Raw genomic sequence first — 19,691 nt, 5'->3', positions numbered from 1 at the left:
GTTCTAAGCGCTGAGCTATATACAAGGTGATCAGGTTGTCCCGTCTCCACCCCCATTTTACAGATGAGGGAAGTGAGGCCCAGAGAAGTGAAATAGCTTGCCCCAGGTCACATGGCACCCAAACGGAGAAGCCGGGATTAGAACCCACGTCCTCTGACTCTCAAGCCCCTGCTCTTGCCACTAAGCCATGTTGCTTCTCTAATAATAATAATGGTATTCGTTAAGCGCTTACTGTGTGCCGAACACTGTTCTAAGCACTGGGGAAGAAGGTCATCAGGTTGCCCCACGTGAGGCTCACAGTCTTCATCCCCATTTGACAGATGAGGTCACTGAGGCCCAGAGAAGTGAAGTGACTTGCCCACAGTCACCCAGCTGACAAGTGGCAGAGCCGAGATTAGAACCCATGACCCTTGACTCCCAAGCCCGGGCTCTTGCCACTAAGCCCCACCGCTTCTCACTTGGGTACATACGTCTATCTCTATAATTCTGTTTATAATTATGGTATTTGTTACCATACAAATACCAACATTATTTGTTAAGCGCTCACTATGTGCAGGGCACTGTTCCAAGCGCTGGGGGAGATACAGGGTCATCAGATTGTCCCACATAGGGCTCACGGTCTTTAATCGCCATTTTTACAGATGAGGGAACTGAGGCCCAGAGAAGTAAAGTGACTTGCCCAAGGTCACACAGCAGACAAGCGACGGAGCCGGGATTCGAACCCACGACCTCTGACTCCAAGCCCGGGCTCTTTCCACTGAGCCACGCTGCTTCTCCGTGTATTTCTGCCGGTGTCTGTTTACTTGTTTTGCTGATCGTCCTCCCGCCCGTCATGGATGGGGATTGTCTCTCTTTATTGCCGAACTGTCCCCTCCCAAGCGCTCAGTCCAGTGCTCCGCACACGGTCCGCGCTCACTAAATCACTAGGGAAACAGCGCGACTCAGTGGAAAGAGCCCGGGCTTGGGAGTCAGAGGTCATGGGTTCGAATCCTCACTCTGCCACTTGTCAGCTGTGTGACCGTGGGCAAGTCACTTCACTTCTCTGGACCTCAGTGCCCTCATCTGTAAAATGGGGGTGAAAGATTGTGAGCCTCCCGTGGGACAACCTGATGACCCTGGATCTCCCCCAGCGCTTAGGACGGCGCTCTGCACATAGTAAGCGCTTAACAGATGCCGACATTAAATCCGATCGAACGAAGGGATGAATTAGAGGTACCGCGGGCCTAATTCAGACTGGCGGGAGCGAGGCTGTTCCTCTCCACGCCCCCGCGCCCCGACCCTCCGGCCCCTCGTGGCCCTCCGATGGTCACCCCACGATCCCCGGTGCTGCATTCGAGGGGGTCCCGAAGCCCCCACCAGGCCGGGGCTGCTGCTCCGGCTCCTCCGGGCCTGCGCTTCGCCCCCGGTCCCCGGCTCGGAGGAGCAAGAGGGCGGAGAGCGGCGGTGTCCGGCCCGCGGCCGAGCAGCTGACCCTCCCCGAGGGTGGACGGGTCATCCCGGGGCCCAGCTGTTGTGTCATCCCGAGGAGAGGATGATGCAAAGCTCGGAAATAAACCCTGGGCGGCGGGGCGTCTCCCTCGGCCTTTAAGGGCCTGGAACATGGCGTGTGGGAGTGTGGAGGCCGGGAGAGGAGGCCGCCCGTCCTCCTCTTCCTCCTTTCCAAGGGATCGGGGGTCTCTCCCCAATCCCCGTCCCCCCCCACAATTCTTTCAATCCTATTGATCAGCGTGGCTCCGCGGAAAGAGCCCGGGCTTGGGAGTCAGAGGACGTGCGTTCTCATCTGTCAAATGGGGATTAACTGTGAGCCTCACGTGGGACAACCCGATGACCCTGAATCTCCCCCAGCGCTTACAACAGCGCTCTGCACATAGTAAGCGCTTAACAAATACCAACATTAATATTATTATTACCCCGGCTCCGCCGCTTTCCCGCCGGGTGACCTTGGACAAGTCACTTCACTTGGCTGGGCCTCCGTGACCTCTTCTGTAAAATGGGGATTAAAAGTGTGAGCCCCCCCCGGGACAACCTGGTTGCCCTGGATCTCCCCCTGCGCTGAGAACGGGGCTTGGCACATAGTAAGCACTTCATAAATACCGTCAATGTTATTATCCAGGGCTGGGAACAGGGCTCGGCACATAGTAAGCGCTTAACAAATACCGTCATTATTATTATCCAGTATTTAGAGCAGGGTTTAGCACATAGTAAGGGCTTAACAAATACCGTCATTATTATTATCCAGCACTGAGAACAGGACTTGGCACATAGTAAGGGCTTAACAAACACCATCATTACTATCATTATTATTATTCAGTGCTTAGAGTAGGGCTTGGCACATAGAAAGCGCTTAACAGATACCGTCATTACTATGATTATTATTACCCCGCGCTTAGAGCAGGGCTTGGCACATAGTAAGGGCTTAATAAATACCATCATTACTATTATTATTATCCAGTGCTTAGAGCAGGGCTTGGCACATTGTAAAGGCTTAACAAATACCATTATTATTATTATTATTATTATGCAGCATTTAGAGCAGGGCTTGGCACATAGTAAATGCTTAATTAATACCATCATCATCATCATCATCATCATCATTATTGTTATCCAGTGCTTAGAACAGGGCTTGGCACACAGTAAGCGCTTAACAAATACCATCATCCTGATTACCGAGCCCTTAGAACAGTACTTGGCACTTAGTGAGGGCTTAACAAATGCCATCATTATTATTATTATTATTATCCAGCGCTTAGAACAGGGCTTGGCCCATAGTAAGCGCTTAACAAATACCATCATTATTATTATGCAGAGCTTAAAGAAGAGCTTGGCAACTAGTAAGCTCTTAACAAATACCATCATCATTATTATGCAGCGCTTAGAACAGGGCTTGGCACATAGTAAACGCTTAACAAATACCGTCATTATTATTATGCAGCGCTTAAAGCAGGGCTTGGCACATAGTAAGCGCTTAACAAATACCATCATCGTCATCATCATCATCATCATTATTATTATTATTATTATCCAGAGCTTAGAAGAGAGCTTGGCATATAGTAAGCACTTAATAGTAATAATAATGTTGGTATTTGTTAAGCACTTACTATGTGCAGAGCACTGTTCTAAGCGCTGGGGTAGATACAGGGTCATCTGGTTGTCCCACGTGGGGCTCACAGTCTTCATCCCCATTTTACAGATGAGGTAACTGAGGCCCAGAGAAGTGAAGTGACTTGCCCACAGTCACACAGCTGACAAGTGGCAGAGCTGGCATTCGAACTCATGACCCCTGACTCCAAAGCCCGGGCTCTTTCCATTGGGTCACGCTGCTTCTCTTAAATACCATCATCATCATCATCATTATTATGATGATGGAGAATATGATTATTATTCTCCAGGGCTAAGAACAGGGGTTGGTCCATAGTAAGCGCTTAACTAATACCATCCTCATCATTATTATTATTATTATCGTTATGCAGCGCCTAGAACAGAGCTTGGCAGATAGTAAGCGCTTAACCAATACCATTATTATTATTATTATCATTATTATTATTATGCAGCGCTTAGACCAGAGCTTGGCCCATAGTAAGCGCTTAACCAATACCATCATCATCATCATCATCTTCATTATTATTATTCTTGTTATGCAGCGCCTAGAACAGAGCTTGGCACATAGTAAGCGCTTAACAAATACCATCATCATCATCATTATTATTCTCCAGGGCTGAGAACAGAGGTTGGTCCATAGTAAGCGCTTAACCGATACCATCATCATCATCATCATCATTATTATTATTATTCTTGTTATGCAGCGCCTAGAACAGAGCTTGGCCCATAGTAAGCGCTTAACCAATACCATCATCATTCTTATTATTATTATTGTTGTTGTTGTTCTGCAGCGCTTAGAACAGAGCTCGGCCCATAGTAAGCGCTTAACCAATACCATCATCATTCTTATTATTATTATTGTTGTTGTTGTTCTGCAGCGCTTAGAACAGAGCTCGGCCCATAGTAAGCGCTTAACCAATACCATCATCATCATCATCATTATTATTATTGTTGTTGTTACGCAGCGCCTAGAACAGAGCTCGGCCCACAGTAAGCGCCTAACAAATACCATCATCATCATCATCATTATTATTATTGTTGTTGTTGTTGTTATGCAGCACTTAGAATAGAGCTCGGCCCACAGTAAGCGCTTAACCAATACCATTATTTTTATTATTATTATTATTATTATTATTGTTGTTGTTGTTCTGCAGCGCCTAGAACAGAGCTCGGCCCACAGTAAGCGCTTAACCAATACCATCATCATCATCATCATTATTATTATTATTATTATTATTGTTGTTCTGCAGCGCCTAGAACAGAGCTCGGCCCATAGTAAGCGCTTAACCAACACCATCATCGTCATCATCATCATTATTATTATTGTTGTTATGCAGCGCTTAGAACAGAGCTCGGCCCACGGTAAGCGCTTAACCAACACCATCATCATCATCATCATTATTATTATTGTTGTTGTTGCTGTTTATGCAGCGCTTAGAACAGAGCTTGGCCCACAGTAAGCGCTTAACCAATACCATCATCATCATCATCATCATCATTATTATTATTCTTATTATGCAGCGCTTAGAACAGAGCTCGGCCCATAGTAAGCGCTTAACCAATCCCATCATCGTCATCATGGTTATGATCATTCGCCAGGGCTGAGAACGGGGCTTGGCCCATAATAAAACCGTGGGCAAGTCACTTCACTTCTCTGCGCCTCAGTTCCCTCATCTGTAAAATGGGGATTAAGACTGTGAGCCCCACGTGGGACATCCTGATTCCCTCGTGTCTACCCCAGCGCTTAGAACAGTGCTTGGCACATAGTAAGCGCTTAACAAATACCAACATTGTTATTAATAAAAGCTTTTGACCCATACCGTTAGTCACCCTGCTGAGCGAGCGCTTAGAGCAGGGCTGCGCACACGCTGAGGGCTTCAGCGCTGCCTGTGCGCCGGGGGGGGGGAGGGGAAACTGAGGGTCGGGGAGAGGAAGGGGGAGGGGGCTTCTGCAGGGGTGGGGTCCTGCCACGTCCCCGCCGGGCCCCGCCCCAGCCCCGTCCCGCTCCGCTCCCGTCCTGCCAGGCTCCATGGAGCGGCCCGGCCGGGCCCGAGTGCGGATCCTGCAGGACCAGCAGCAGCAGGAGGAGGAGGAGGAGGAGGAGGAGGAAGGGTCAGGACCCGCCCCCCCGGGGGACCCCCACCATCGCCCCCCAGGACCGGCCAGCGACGAAGACCCCGCCCGCAGCCCCAGGTCGGAGGGGAAGCACCGAAATAGGGCGCCGGGGGCGAGGGGGGCCGCGCTCTCATCACAATAATAATGATGTTTTGGTATCTGTTAAGCGCTGACTATGTTCTAAGCGCTGGGGGAGACACAGGGGCATCAGCTTGCCCCCCCCCCCCGGGGCTCCCAGTCTTCATCCCCATTTGACAGAGGAGGGAACTCGGGCTCTTTACCCTGAGCCACGCTGCATCTCCGCTGCTCCCGAACCTGGGCCCCGTCCACCAGGCCAGGCTGCTCACCTGGATGGGTGTCCCACGTCACGGGTTCTAATCCCGGCTCCGCCTCGCGCCGGCTGGGTGGCCGTGGGCAAGTCACGTCGCTTCGGTGGAAAGAGCCCGGCCTTGGGAGGCACAGGGCGTGGGTTCGAATGCCGGCTCTGCCCCTTGGCAGCTGGGTGAGCGTGGGCGAGTCGCTTCACTTCTCTGGGCCTCAGTTCCCTCATCTGCAAAATGGGGATGAAGACCGGGAGCCTCACGTGGGACAACCTCCTTCCCCTGTATCTCCCCCAGCGCTTCGAACGGTACTTTGCACGTACGAAGCGCTTGACGAGCACCACCATCGTCGTCATCATTATTATTATTATTTGTTAGGCACTCACTGTGTGTCAAGGTACAAGCAAATCAGCTTGGCCACAGTTGGTAATAAATAAGTTGGTCTTTGTGAAGCGCTTCGTATATGCAGAGCACCGTTCTAAGCGCTGGGGGAGATTACGGGGTCATCAGGTCGTCCCGCGTGAGGCTCACGGTCTTCATCCCCATCTTACGGGAAGCAGCGTGGCTCGGTGGCAAGAGCCCGGCCTTGGGGGTCGGAGGTCATGGGTTCGAATGCCGGCTCCGCCACTTGTCGGCAGGTGACCGTGGGCAGGTCACTTCACTTCTCTGTGCCTCAGTGACCTCATCTGTCAAATGGGGGTTAACTGGGAGCCTCGTGTGGGCCAACCCGATGGCCCCGAATCTCCCCCAGCGCTTAGAACAGTGCTCTGCACAGAGTAAGCGCTTAACAGATACCAACGTTAATGGGGAAGACAGACAGGAAAATATTCACAAATAGCGGAAGCTCCTCCTGCCTGCGGGCAGCCCGACACTCCTCCGTCAGTTAGTCGGTCCTATTAGGGAAGCAGCCGCGGCCCAGTGGAAAGAGCCCGGGCTTGGGAGTCAGAGGTCATGGGTTCGACTCCCGGCTCGGCCGCTTGTCAGCTGTGTGACCGTGGGCGAGTCACTTCGCTGGGCCTCAGTTACGTCATCTGCAAAACGGGGATTGAGTGTGAGCCCCACGTGGGACGACCTCATGACCCTGCATCTCCCCCAGCGCTTAGAACGGTGCTCTGCACATAGTGAGCGCTTAACAAATACCGGTATTATTATCATTTATTGAATGCTTACTGTCTGCGGAGCACTCTACTAAGCGCTTGGGAGACTACAGCCCATAACGAGCTTACAGCCTAGATGGGGAGAGAGCCATTAATATAATTAAATAAATGACAGATGTGGACATCGGTGGTGCGGGGCTGGGAGGGGGGGAGATGAGTAAAGGGAGCGGGAGAAGAGGAAAGGACGGCTCGGTCGGGGAAGGCCTCTCGGAGGAGTTGGGCCTTTAATAAGGCTTCAAACGCGGGGACGGTCATTGTCCGATTGGAGGGAGGGAGGGCATTCCGGGCTAGAGGCAGGATGTGGGCCAGGGGTAGACGAGATTGAGGTAAGATAAGCAGCGTGGCTCAGTGGAAAGAGCCCGGGCTTTGGAGTCAGAGGTCATGGGTTCAAATCCCAGCTCGGCCACTTGGCAGCTGAGTGACTCTGGGCAAGTCACTTCTCGGTGCCTCGGTTCCCTCATCTGTAAAACGGGGATTAAGACCGTGAGCCCCACGTGGGACAACCCGATTCCCCTGCGTCTCCCCCAGCGCTTAGAACAGTGCCCGGCACATAGTAAGCGCTTATCAAATACCAACCTTATCCTTAAGATAGACGAGATCGCAGTCAGACCGTGCCCACCGTCCTACCATCGGGGGAGGCACCCGCGTCCCGTCCCACCGGCCCCGGCGAGGGAGGGGGCTTCCGGTGCCCCCGGGGTGTCCGACGGCCGTCCAGCCCGAAGCCCCCGAGCCGCGGGGATGGCGACGGGGCGCGGAGGGCGTGTGCGTTGGCCAGGTGCCGCTGGTTCCGCCCCCACAGCCAGGGGTGAGGGGCGAGGCGGGTCAGGAGGAGAGTCGTCCCCCGGGCCTACCCCGCCGCCGAGCCCGCCGAGCCCCCCACCGCACCCAACGCCGAGACCGCTCTGGCCCGGCCCGGGTGACCGGAGCTGGGGGTGGAAGGGAGGCTGGGATCGCCAGCCTGGATTGGGGACGGGGGTCCGACCGGGGAGCTTCTGGGGGGTCCCCCCTTTGCCGAGCAGCTTCCGTTCGGTCTTTGCTCTTGCGAAAAACCAATCGGTGGTAATGGTTGAGCCCTCACCGGGTACCCAGCGCTGTACTAAGCGCTTAGGAAAGTAACAGACGCACCCCCCGCCCACAGCGAGTTTACAGTCCAGATAGGAAACGGGCCCGTAGGCCTCCGGCCTTCCCTCCCGCGGCCCCGCCGCCCCCCGGGGACCCCCGCCCGCCCCGTCCCCGCCCCGCGGACCCCAGAGGGATCAGGGCCGGACCGGGTCCGTTTCAGCGGCGCGGCCACGAGCGGGGGAGAGAACGGCGGGGACGGGCCGGGCCCCGCCTGGAAGCCCCCAGAGGCAGAGCTGATCGGGCAGCTGGTGGACCGGGTCGAATTTTACTTTTCGGACGAGAACCTGGAGAAAGACGCCTTCCTGCTGAAGCACATCCGGAGGAACAAGAGGGGCTTCGTCAGCATCAAACTCCTCACGTCTTTCAAAAAGGTACAGCCGCCGGAGGCGGGGATTCGGGGGCCGGGGGGGAAGCGAGGGCCGGGGGGCCCCGGCGGCAGAGGAGCCGGGGAGGGGTGGGTTCGCGAGGCCGACCCCGTAGAGGTCTCCCAACGGTGACCGCCGCTCTATCCCTACGGGGGAAAGGGGCCTCGGCCTAGCGGAAGCGGGGAGGATTCAGGTTAGGCTCGAAGGACGTCGGAACGGGTCCTTCCTTCCCCGCAGGCCTTCCGAGGTTCGGGCAGAGTCCGCTGTGGGGATGACGATAAGGACGACGGTACTCGTTAGGCCCTCGTTATGGGGCCGGACACCGTCCTGAGCGCGGGGATACAGGCTGATCGGGTCCGACGTAGTCCCCGTCCCACCTGGGGCTCACGGTCTTAATCCAGATTTTGCAGCTGAGGGAACTGAGGCCCAGAGAAGTGAAGTGGCTTGCTCGAAGTCACACGGCAGACGGGTGGAGGAGTCGGGATTAGAACCCGGGGCCTCCGGAGGCCCATGCTCTATTCACTAGGCCACACTGCTCCTCAAGCCCAGGCGGAGGCAGGGGTCAGGCGGCAGGCCTCACCGACGGGGAGGCGGGGCGGGAGGGGGATTCAGGGAAGGGCTCATCTCCGCGTTGAGCTCCCGTTCCCGGGGGAAATCGATCCCCTCTGCTGCCACTCACACGGGGCCTGGGGACCCCGGGGACACCCAGCGGGGTGCAGGGGATAGAGCACACATCTGGGAGCCAAAGGTCACGGGTTCTAATCCCGCCCCTCGCCCGCCGTGGCCTTGGACGAGACACTTACCTGCGCCTCGGTTCCCTCGGCTACAGGATGGAGATCGAGACCGTGACCCCCACGGGGACGGGGGTTGCGCCCAACCAAATTTGCCTGTGTCCACCCCAGCGCTTAGTACGGTGCCTGGCACACGGTAAGCGCCGAACAGACGCCACCGTTATCGTTATCGTTAAGCGGAGATAGGGCGTGAGGAGGATTCTGCGTTCAGCCCCGGTTCCCGGGGGGGGGGGGGGGGGGTTAACTGGGGGCTCGGGGACCCCCCGCCCGGGGGAGGCCCCGCCTGTTTCGAAATGAGGTCCGGCACGGCCGGGGGCGAGACGGGGGCACCGGCGCGTGCCCCGGAGCGGCCCCTCGAGCCCCTGCCCGTCCCTCCCGCAGGTGAAGCACCTGACCCGGGACTGGCGCGCCACGGCCCACGCCCTGCGGCACTCGGCCGCGCTGGAGCTGGACGCGGACGGGCGCAAGGTCCGTCGCCGGGCGCCGGTGCCCCCTTTCCCCGTGGAGCACCCCCCGGGGAGGCTGCTGCTGGTGCACGAGCTGCACCGACTCCCCGGGCCCGCGGAGGACGGGGCGGGGCGGGAAGGGCTCCCGGCCCGGCTGCTGGGCCTCTTCGGCGCCTTCGGCCCCGTCGCGTCCGTGAGGCTGCTGCGGCCCGGGCGGGAGCCGCCCGCCGACGTGAGGCGCCTCGGCGGCCGCTACGGCCGGGTGGGCCGCACCGAGTGCGCCCTCGTGGAGTTCGAGGAGGAGCACGCGGCCGCACGTGCCCACGAGGCCCTGGGCCCCGGAGGCCCCGGCGATCCCGGGGTGCGGGTGGTGCTGATCGGCACGAAGCCCCCCAAGAAGAAGGAGGAGCCCAAGCCCCGGCAGGGGGACCCCGGCCCGGCCGGTCCCTCGCGCCCCAGGTCGCTCAACCGGCGCGTGGGGGCCCTGCAGTCCGGCGGCGACGAGTCCTCGGCCAACGGCTCGTCCGAGCCCGACAGCGACCCCGCCCCGCCCCGGGCGGCTCGTCGCGCCCGCGGACCCCGGCTCGGCCCTGGCGGCCCGCCCCCCAGGTCCCCCCTGGCCGAGGCCGCCGCCGCCGGACGCCTGCGTCCCGAGCCCCCGCCGGGCACCGACGACTCGTCCGACAGCAGCGTCACCCCGTCGGGCAGCCCCTGGGTCCGGCGCCGCGGCCGGGCCCGGGCCGACACGCGGGAGTCGAGCCCCGGAGCCAGTCCCCTGCTCCCGCGCCGCCCGCCGCCCAGCGACGGTTGTCCGGTCGGGGTCCTGCGCCCCCCCCCGGGGCCCCGACGGCTCCAAGGGCTTCCGCGGCCGAGGGGAGAGGGACCGGCCCGAGCCGAGGCGGGCCGTGGCCACGCCCGGCTCCGGCCCCGGCTGAGGGGCTTTGGCGGCGGACCCTCTGTGGACCAAGTCGCCCCGGGGGGAGCGTCTCGAAATGAGAGAAGCGGCGTGGCTTAGCGGAAGGAGCGCGGGATTGGGAGTCAGAGGACCTGGGTTCTAATCCCGGCTCCGCCACCTGTCTGCCCTGTGACCTTGGGCTTCCCACCTCTGGGCCTCCCCTCCCTCATCTGTAAATATTACCGTTAATAATAGGGAACTGGCACGTGGGTGTGAAGGGGGCCTGACAGTCACAATCGTTTTATTTTGGGCGAGGCCGGGCCCGACAGATGGCAGCCCCGTTCGACCACGTCCAACTGTTTCAACGCCTCGGGGCCGAGCCACTTTCACCTCCTTATCATCATCGTCATCATCAAGGGCCGTCGAGTCATTTCCGATTCACGGCGACTCTACGGACGCGTTTTCTCCAGATCGTCCTGTCTCCTGCCGTGATCCGTAACCTCCCTAACCGTTCTTCGGTCACCGATGTAACGGTCTCTATCCGTCTAGCTGCCGGTCTGCTTTCTTCCACGTTTTCCCCAGACTTTTCCTAGCATTAGGGTCTTCTGGACTCACTTTTTCCTCACGTCTTCCCGCGGGGAGCGTCCGCATCCTTCCGATGAGGAGGAGGCAGCCTGGCCTACTGGGTAGAGTCCAGGCCGAGGAGTCAGAAGGAAGAAAAGGCGTGGTCCGGTGGATAGAGCACGGGCCTGGGAGGCAGGAGGACCTGGGTTCTAATCCCGGCTCCGCCGTTTGTTTGCCGTGTGACATTGAGCGAGTCACTTCACTTCTCTGGGCCTCAGTTCCCTCTATCTGGAAAATGGGGATTGAGACCGTAAGCCCTATGTGGGGCTAATGCGATTAGCCCGTATCTACTCCGGTGTTTAGAACGGTGCCTGACACCTAGTAGCCCTTAGCAGAGATCACGGTTGTTATTATTAGCATCCGGGTTCTAATTCCGGCTCCACCGTGTGTCTGTCGTGAGACCTTGGGCAAGTCACTTCTCCGGGCCTCCGTTACCTCATCTGCAGAACGTGAGCCCCGTGTGGGACACGGACTGTGTCCAACCTGATTATCTTGTATCTACCCTAGCGCTTGTACAGTGCCTGACAGATAGCAAGCGCTTAACAAATGCCATAGAAAAGGGAAACTGAGGCCCAGAGAGGGGGTGGGACTCTTTCAGAGCGGGAGGGGCCCGGTGGCCCTGAGTAAGGAGGCTGAGAGGAGTAGCTCCCTGCCCCCGCTAGGGAGGAAGGGTGGGAGTGGGGGAGGACGGGGGGGTCGGCAGCCCAGGGAGCAGGCCCCCTACGTCAGGGTCCACCACCCACCTCCCCTTGCCCCCCGCGGCCCCCTACTCTGCTCTGACGGCAGCCGCAAGTGGTAGGGCAGAAGCAGACGGGCTCTTCGCCACCGGGCCACTCCCGTTAGGTGGTCCGGGCTCCGCTGGGGCCGCCCCGCCGCCTCCTCTCGGGGTAGGCCCGTCCTCCCGGGCCTCCGCGAAATCTGTCGGCGATCCCGCCTGTCTCGGCTCTGGGGGACCGAGTTGGCGGGGGTAAACTTCTTGGGCGACAGACCCCCGGCTGCGGGGGGGGGGGAGGGTCCGGCCGCCGCCGCCCGCTTTCCGCTGGGCCTTCGCGGCGTCGCGGGCGAGCCACGGGGCGTTCGGCCTCCCTCTCCGGCTGGGCCCGGGCAGGTCCCCCGGGGCGGGAGGCCCGACGCCACCCACCAGCTCCGCCCGGGCCTCCGAAGGCGGGGGGTTCCTGCGGGGAAGAAGGGTTAACGGAGGCCACCCCGGAGGAAGCGGGTGGGTGGGGGGTGCCGCCCACGAGGGACCACGAACAGCCGACTTTTCCCATCGCCGTTGGCAAAACCACCGTCCTATCTCACCAGCCCACAACCTTGGCGTTATCCTTGGCCCGTCTCTTTCCTCCGAGTCGCGGGTTCAGCCACTCGCCAAATCTTTCCGATTGCCCCGAGACCCCTTATTGGGCAGGGATTGTCTCCGCTGCCCAACTGTACGTTCCAAGCGCTTAGTACAGTGCACTGCACAGAGCGAGCGCTCAATAAACACGACTGGATGAACGAATCGGCTCGCGGTGGGCGGGGAACCTACTAACTTCCATCGCGCTCTCCCAAGCGCGTGGCAGAGAGCTCCGCACAATAAGCACCCGACAAATACCTTGGTCGATCGACACCTCATCTCCCCCAAATCCGTCCTTCCTCTCTACGCGGCCTCCCGCCACACTGATTCAAACCCACCTCCGCCACCGCATCAGCCTTCTCCCCGGCGGCCCCGCCGCCCGGATGATTTTTCTAAAACCTCGTTCTAGGCGTGTCTCCCCGCTCTTCAACGGTGGCCCATTCCTCTCGGCAGCAAGTAAAAACCTCCTGGCCCTCAGCTCTAAGGCGCTAGATCAGCTCTCCCCCCGCTACACCCAGCCACCCACTTCAATCACGTTTACCGAACGCCTACTGGGTGCAGAGCACTGTACTGAGCGCCAGGGAGAGTACGATACAGCAATAAAGACTCCTCTAACACCAATCCGTTTTACCGTGGCTCACTTTCATCTCTCTTGCCGTCCACCCGTTACTCGCCCCCTCCCTCCTGCCTGGAACACATCACTACCTTCGTATTGACAGGTCACCACTCTCCCCCTCTTGGACTCCCTACCAGAACGTCTCCTCTGGGAAGCTCTCCTCGGTTTGGCCTCTCCTCTCCCCACTCCATTCTCCCTCCGTTACCCGTGCACATGGGTCTGCTGAAAAAAATCACGGCGTGTGTTAAGCGCTTACTAGGTGCCGAGCGCTAGTCTATGTGCTGGGATAACTACCAAGAGGTCGCCCCAGGCGGGGGCTCACAGTCTTCATCCCCATTTTACAGATAACCGAGGCCCAGGGAAGTTAAGCGGCTTGCCCAGGGTCACACAGCAGAGCCGGGATTAAGACCCACGTCCTCTTGACTCCCAAGCCCACGCTCTTGCCATCATGCCAAGCATCTGTACCCCACGAACACTCGGATCCTCCCCGGCCCTTGCTCTTCCTACTTGCCCTCCACAGATCCCCCCCCCGGCCCTTGCTCTTCTCGCTTGCCCTCCACAGCCGGGCCCCCGACACCCCTCGTGCCGGCATGGGCCACCGGGAAGCGGGGCCCTCCCAGCCCCCGGGCCACCCGGGCCACCCCTCCGCCTGGCGGTCGGTCGAACGGGCCGGCGGCCAGACGCGAGCCCCCACCTGCAGATACAGGCCTTTATTGTGCTGCTTTTAATTATGAAAGATGTAAAACGTATTGTAAAACCTGGAAGCTACTTTACACAAATTCTGCTTCTTTAAATATCGACGACCAGGAGAGCATGGAAGTTAGGTTGAACGGGCTTGGGGGGGGGGGGGGGGTCCAATGGGTGAAAGCCCCCGTCCCTCCCGCAGGCCTCCGGGGCCCGGACGGGACGCCGGCGCCACGGTTCGGGGGAGCCAACGGACTAGAGCCAGCGGCTCGTCGCCTCCACTTACAGTAGACGGAGGGGGGACGGCAGGCCCGGCCCCCACGAGGAATCGGGCTCCGCGGCGGAGGGTCCGGCCGGCGCCGCGCGTCCCGCCCGCTGCGGCCTCGGGAGCGGAGGGAAGGGGTGGAAGGAAGGAGGCGGGCAGGCGGACAGATGGGCGTTTTAGTTCTATACCGGAAGTGCTAGTTGAGAGGAGCAGATTACATGATCGCTTTTCACACCGCTGGGTGTGGGCCACGGCCCGCTGGGCAGCGGGAGGCCACTTGAGACGCGCAGGGGAGGGGGGCCGGACGGAAGCGCGTAGTGTTGGTGGGGTTTCCGCGGGCAGAGAGCGGGGCCGGCGGGCTCGAGCCCGGGGCGGCAGCTGGGTTTCTAATGCCCGAGACTCTCTGAGAGTGGGGGGCCCCGCCTGGGGGGAGGGAGGTTCAGTGCTGAGCTCGGGCGTCCGCTCTGCTGCCGGGCGCCGCCTTTCCGACCCCCGCGGCCACCGCCTGCCAGGCCGCGGGCGCGGGCCCGCGGGGGAGACGGGGGTCCCGGGGCAGAGAGGCGCCGGGGCCCCCGCCCAACCCCGCTTCCCGGCCGAAAGGGCGCACGGCAGCGGGCCGGTGACCCCTTTCGGCCGGGGTGACGGGCAGCCCGGGCCCGACCCGATGCCGGGGGTGGGGGCAGACCCCCATCGAGGCGCTTGACCTACTCCGGCCGGGACCGCACGGCGGCCGGCCGAGGGCGGGGAGGAGGGAAGCCGCGCCGGCTCCGCCGCGGAGTGTGAACCGACCACGGACCCACCCGAGGGAGCCAGCTCGGAGGGACGCGAGGCGGGCGGGCGAGGGAAGACCTTCTTTTAAGGGGCCGCCGCCTGTCCGGGCCGGACCCGGAGGGCCGGCCCCGAGACGGGGAGGAGAGGGGAGGGAGGCGGGGAGGGGCGGGCCTGGCCGGTTCACAGATTCTAGGATTAAAAACATCTCTTCGGGTCCGAGGAGCGGGGGCACGCTAGGGCCGGGGGCCCTCGCGCTGCCCACGACCGGTTCGATCTCTGCCAGCGTCCTCGGCCACAGGCACTTCCCACTCAGGGTGGTTGAGGCACTTTGGGGGGGGGGGGGGGCGGGGGGGCGCGGAGGGAGGAGACGGTCCTCCCGGGACTTGTGCTGGACGTGGGCCCGCGGGGCCCCGGGGACAAACCCAAGCCAGAGTTCGACCCCCTGGCACCCCAGGACCCGAGGGTAAAGTGCCACTTACCGACGGGCTGAAAGTGCTGCGAAGGCTAGGAGGGCGGGGGGGGAGGGGAAGAAGGGGGGGAGGGGCCGGGGGGCCGGGCCACCGGAGGTGTGGGATCGCCACTCCCAGCCAGCGGAGGCCCGGGGCCGAGAAGAGGGAGCCGGGAGAGAGCCCAGGGGCCCTCCCGCCCCGCCCCGCCCGGCCCTACCTGACCCGGCAGAGAGGAAACCTGCCGCCCCCGTCCCCTCCGGGGACCCGGGATGCTCCTGGTGCCCGGCTCCGTAGCCACGGCGGGGGGCCCCCGGGACGGCCGCAAGGGGACCGGGCGGGCACCCCCGGCTGCCAGGCTGGAAGCCCTGCTTCAGCTTCGGCTCAGGTTCGGGGCCCTTCACCCCCCGCTACCTCCCCGCCCCCAGCCAGCTCCGGGGACCGGGACGACGTGCCACCGGCAGGGTCCGGGGCTCCGGTACCGCGGGAGCGGCCCGTCAGCGGAGCCCCGGGCTCCGGGTCCCGGAGCGGCATCCCCCCCGACGGGGCCCGACGGGGCGGGGAGGTCTCGGGCTCCGGGTACCAGAGCGGAGCCCCCGCCCCCCACCTCGGCCGTCACCCCCGGCCCGAGCCCCCACGCCGGCGTTCTTCACAGTCAGTGGTTGTTCTCCGTCGCTCCACGCGTGACCTCGGAGGGGCGGCCAGCGGGGCCGCCGACGGGTCCGCGGGAACCGCCGGGCGCCGCCGGGCCGCTCGCTTTCACAGCGGACTGTTCCGGGGGCTCGGGGACGAGATCCTAGCCGTTCTCGAAGCGAGGGCGGCCCCCCACCGCCCCCGGGTCCGGGCGGCCGCGGCCCCCCGGCCAGAGCTCCGGTCACAGCCGGTCAGAGCGGAACGTCTCTTCCACCGAGGGGTCGGGCAGCCCCATGTCGGGGTCACTCAGCATGCTGAGTCCGTCCAAGCTCAGGGGCTCGATCTGGAGCCCCTCGTCCAGGGGAAATGGACCGTCTGGGGCAAAGGAGGACGCGGGCACCCCCGCCAGGGCACAGCTGAGGTCTCTGAACAGGCCGGTGCTGGCGTCTTCTAAGGGGAAGAGAGGTGAGAACCCTGAGTTCGAGGGCGGCACCGGCAGAGCCACGGCGGGAAGGGCCGAGAGCCATCCGCGCCGACCCTGGGGCCGGGGAGGGACGGGCCGGGGACTGCAGGGCCTAGGAAGCAGAGGGAAAGTGACGCGGGGCGGGGGGGCAGCCGGGGCAAGACGGACAGAGAGCAGGGTGGGGTCCGCAGACCAGAGGCCAGAGTGGAGGTTGGCGTCAGAGGCAGAAGGCCAGCTTCCGAAGGTTAGAGGTTAGGGAGGGTTGGGTCCGCGGGAAGGGAGGGGTTCCTAGAACTCGGAGCACGAAGACGGTGGAGGTTGTCCGCCGAGAGGACGGAGGTCAGGGGCACGGGGAGCAAAGGTCGGGGTTGGGAAGAAGTACGGGGGGAGAGGTTGGGCGCAGGGGGCGGTTCGGGGTCAGCGTCTCGGGGTGAGGGGTCAGGGGGTTAGAGGCTGGGAGCCGGGGGGGGCGGAGTAGAGGTCGGAGGTCGGAAAAACGTATTTACCATTAAGCCACGTTGCCGGCGGCGGCGCCCAGGACCCACCTGGGAGGATGGTGTGGGGGAAATTCCCACAGCTGGAATACAGGAAGTTTGGTCGCAGCTGGAACGAGTCCTGCAGCGCTCCGGAACTCCCCCCCTGCTCCATCACGGCGCCCTGTGAGGGCCGGGGGCTCAGCGTCAGGGGCGGCGGCGCGGGACCCGCGTGGACTCCCGCGCCGCCGGAGCCCCGTCTGACGGGCGGGACCCGGAGCCGAGCGACCGGGCCCCGACGAGGGCCCGGAGGTGGACGGGGCCCCGCGGGAACCACCGGGGCCGGGCCCCGGCTTCGGGCGGGCCAGGGACCAGAATCACCCGGGACGGCTGGGAGTCGTCGTCGTCGTCCCCCCCCCCCCACCGGAGTCCTCCCGGCCGCGGGCGAGGAGCCGAGCCGGCAGCTTTCTCCTCCGCCTCCGGGCTCCCGTCGAATGGTTCCCGGCGGGGCCGTCCCCAGAGCTGCCCCGGGGGACGGGCAGAGTGTCCGTCGCGGAGTGTAGTGTATTTATATCAATGTCTGGCTCCCCCTCTGGACTGTAAGCGCGGTGTGGGCGGAGGATCTGTTTACTGTTAGGCCGTACTCTCCCGGGTGCTCGGTACGGTGCCCCGCACCCGGTGAGCGCTCAATAAATGCGACGGACGGACTAACAGGGTATCCGTGGCCCCCGGGGGGGCCGGAGAGACCAGGCCCGGGGAGGGGTGGGAGGCCGACGGCCAGAGCGCCACCGGCCCGGGACTCTTTCCGCAGCCCGAGAGGGTCGGGTGGGGAAACCCGCAGCCCCGGGAGCCCGGCGGAGAAGGCGCAGCGTGGCCGAGTGGACGGAGCACGGGCCTGGGAGTCAGAAGGGCCTAGGTTCTAATCCCAGCTCCCTCACTTGTCTGCTCTGCGACCTCGGGCAAAGCACGTCACTTCTCTGGGCCTCGGTGACCTCATCAGTAAAACGGGGACGAAGGCCGTGAGCCCCACGTGGGACAACCTCAGAAGAGTGCCTGGCCCACAGAGAAGCAGCGTGGCTCAGTGGAAAGAGCCCGGGCTTGGGAGTCAGAGGACGTGGGTTCTAATTCCGCCTCCGCCACTTATCAGCTGTGTGACCCCGGGCAAGTCACTAACTTCTCGGCGCCTCAGTCACCTCATCTGTAAAATGGGGATTGAGACTGTGAGTCCACGCGGGACGACCTGATTACCTTGTACCCCCCCAGCGCTTAGGACAGTGCCTGGCACATCATAAGCACTTAACAGATGCCATTATCATTATTACTATTAGAGTAAACGCTCAACAAACACCATCGTTATTATTATAGTGCCCGGCGCAAAGTAAGCGCTTAACAGACCCTGTCATTATTATTACTATCACAAGGTAACCAGGTTGGACAGAGTCCCTGTCCCACATGGGGCTCACAGTCTCCAGCCCCATTTTACCGACGAGGTCACCGAGACACAGAGAAGCGAAGTGACTCGCCGAGGTCACGGAGCAGACCAGTGGCGGAGCCGGGATGAGAACCCACGTCCTCTGACTCAAGTCCGTGTCTCGCCACCGAGCCCCCCGCGGGACAGGGACCGCGTCCAACCCGACTTGCTCGTCTCCACCCCGGTGCTCAGTACGGCGCCTGGCACGTAGTGAGCGCGTACACGACCTCCGGGTGCCCCTCCGGCTCCCGCGGGGGATACGGGCACCGCTCGCGATCCCTCCCGGGGCCACCGTGGCGGCGCAGGGGCTGGTGGGAAGGGACGGAGCGGCGGCGAGAGGGAAAGGCTGCGAGTTCCGGGTCCTCCGCGGAGCTGAGCTCGGCCAGGCCCCACCGGTCCAGGCCCCGGGCCAGGCAGAGAATTGCCACCCACGGGTCTAAGCTGAAGGGCACCGCGGGCCGACTCGCTCCCCTGGCCGGGGCCTCCCGCTTCCCCACGGGCGGAGGGCGGAGGGCGGAGGGGAGGCGACGGGGGTGCCGACCTTCCGGAACCTACCTGCTGAGCGAATGCCGGCCCCATTCTTCCGGGCTGCTGCTGCTGCTGCTGCTGCTGCTGCTGCTGCTGCTGGTGGTGGTGGTCATAGCCCACGTCGGGGAAGAAGCTGCTGAGAGAAGTGCCCTTGGAGGAGCGGGAGAGCTGATCAGGACCAGGCGGCGACCCCCAGCCTTCTCCTCCTCCCCGTTCCTGTCCCCAGCCCTCGGTCCTCCGGTCCCCCGACCCCCGGTCCCTCCATCCCCCCGACCCCCCACTCACGTGGGGGGAGAGGAGCTCGAAGTCCGAGTGGGGCAGCGGGGAGGACGGGGGGGGCTGCTGCAGGGGATGCTGGGAGAACTCCTGGCCCAGAGGGTAAGGGGGGGGCGGGGCGGGGGCTTCCGGGGGGAGGAAGGAAAGGGGGCTTCTGTCGGAGGGAAAAACCTGGAGACCAAACAGAAAGACCAAGTCAGCACCGCCCCCGCCCTCGGTCACCTCCGGCACCCGCGCGGCGGCCCGGGGGCTGGGGGCTGACGGCGGGCAGACGGCCCGGCCCCGTGACCTCGCCGCCCTCCCGCCCCCGCTCCGGGAGACGTCCCGGCGGCCGGGACGTACCTGGGGGCCGGGGAGCGGGTGGAGAGGGCTGGCGGAGGCCGAGAACTGCCTGGCGAACCCACGGTGCGAGTCGGGGCCCGGGGAGAGGGTGAGCGGGCTGACGGGGGGCTGGCGCCGCCGCGCGGGGCCGCTGCCGCCGGAAGTGGGAAGGGAAGGGTTGCTGAGGGAGAACAGGCGGAGCGAGGGGTGCAGGGCGGAGGCGTGGGGGGCGGCGGGCTGCGGGCAGCTGCTGAGGGAGGACGACAGGGCGGCCTTGCTCAGGGTGGCCTGGATGGACGGGTTACTCCGGGAGCTCTGCAGACCTAGGAGCGACCGGGAAGCCCGTCACCGCCGGCCCGGCCCGGCCGGCGGCGGCCCGCCGCTTCCCGAGAGCTGTTCCCGGGAGGAGGGGTGGCCCACTCGAGAGGCCGCAGGGCGGGGGGCCCTGGGACCCGGGTTCTAATCCCCACTCTA

General features: G+C 62.6%; 2 protein-coding genes across 8 annotated transcripts in view; one reads left to right on the top strand and one right to left on the bottom strand.

The window, feature by feature from the left end:
- The first annotated feature begins 4,677 nt into the window (after positions 1–4,677).
- On the top strand, positions 4,678–10,434 carry LOC114813762 (La ribonucleoprotein 6, translational regulator). The gene is given in 5 exon segments (XM_029070622.2): positions 4,678–4,693; positions 5,256–5,292; positions 7,974–8,184; positions 9,351–10,244; positions 10,246–10,434. Coding segments are annotated over 5 exon segments (1,263 nt in total). The 3' UTR covers positions 10,351–10,434.
- Positions 10,435–11,120: 686 nt separating this feature from the next.
- The window catches only part of CRTC3 (CREB regulated transcription coactivator 3), a 30,576-nt gene continuing 22,005 nt past the window's right edge, over positions 11,121–19,691 (bottom strand). For 2 of the 7 annotated variants that reach the window (XM_029070733.2, XM_029070734.1), the window contains exons 11-15: positions 19,239–19,540; positions 18,906–19,067; positions 18,648–18,770; positions 16,655–16,805; positions 13,582–16,135 (exon numbers count right to left, since the gene is read on the bottom strand). In XM_029070733.2, coding sequence (XP_028926566.1) covers positions 15,927–16,135; positions 16,655–16,805; positions 18,648–18,770; positions 18,906–19,067; positions 19,239–19,540 — 947 coding nt within the window. In that variant the 3' untranslated portion in view covers positions 13,582–15,926. Of the gene's footprint in view, positions 11,163–11,459; positions 11,880–12,657; positions 13,109–13,581; positions 16,136–16,654; positions 16,806–18,647; positions 18,771–18,905; positions 19,068–19,238; positions 19,541–19,691 lie in introns of those variants that run through there. The other 5 variants (XR_003761529.2, XR_003761530.2, XR_003761528.2 and 2 more) reach the window with 5 other exon arrangements.

Source organism: Ornithorhynchus anatinus, chromosome 8 (assembly GCF_004115215.2).
Source record: "Ornithorhynchus anatinus isolate Pmale09 chromosome 8, mOrnAna1.pri.v4, whole genome shotgun sequence".
Lineage (NCBI taxonomy): Eukaryota > Metazoa > Chordata > Mammalia > Monotremata > Ornithorhynchidae > Ornithorhynchus > Ornithorhynchus anatinus.
Note: the sequence above shows the minus strand (reverse complement) of the source record. Positions and strands in the feature narration are given on the sequence as shown.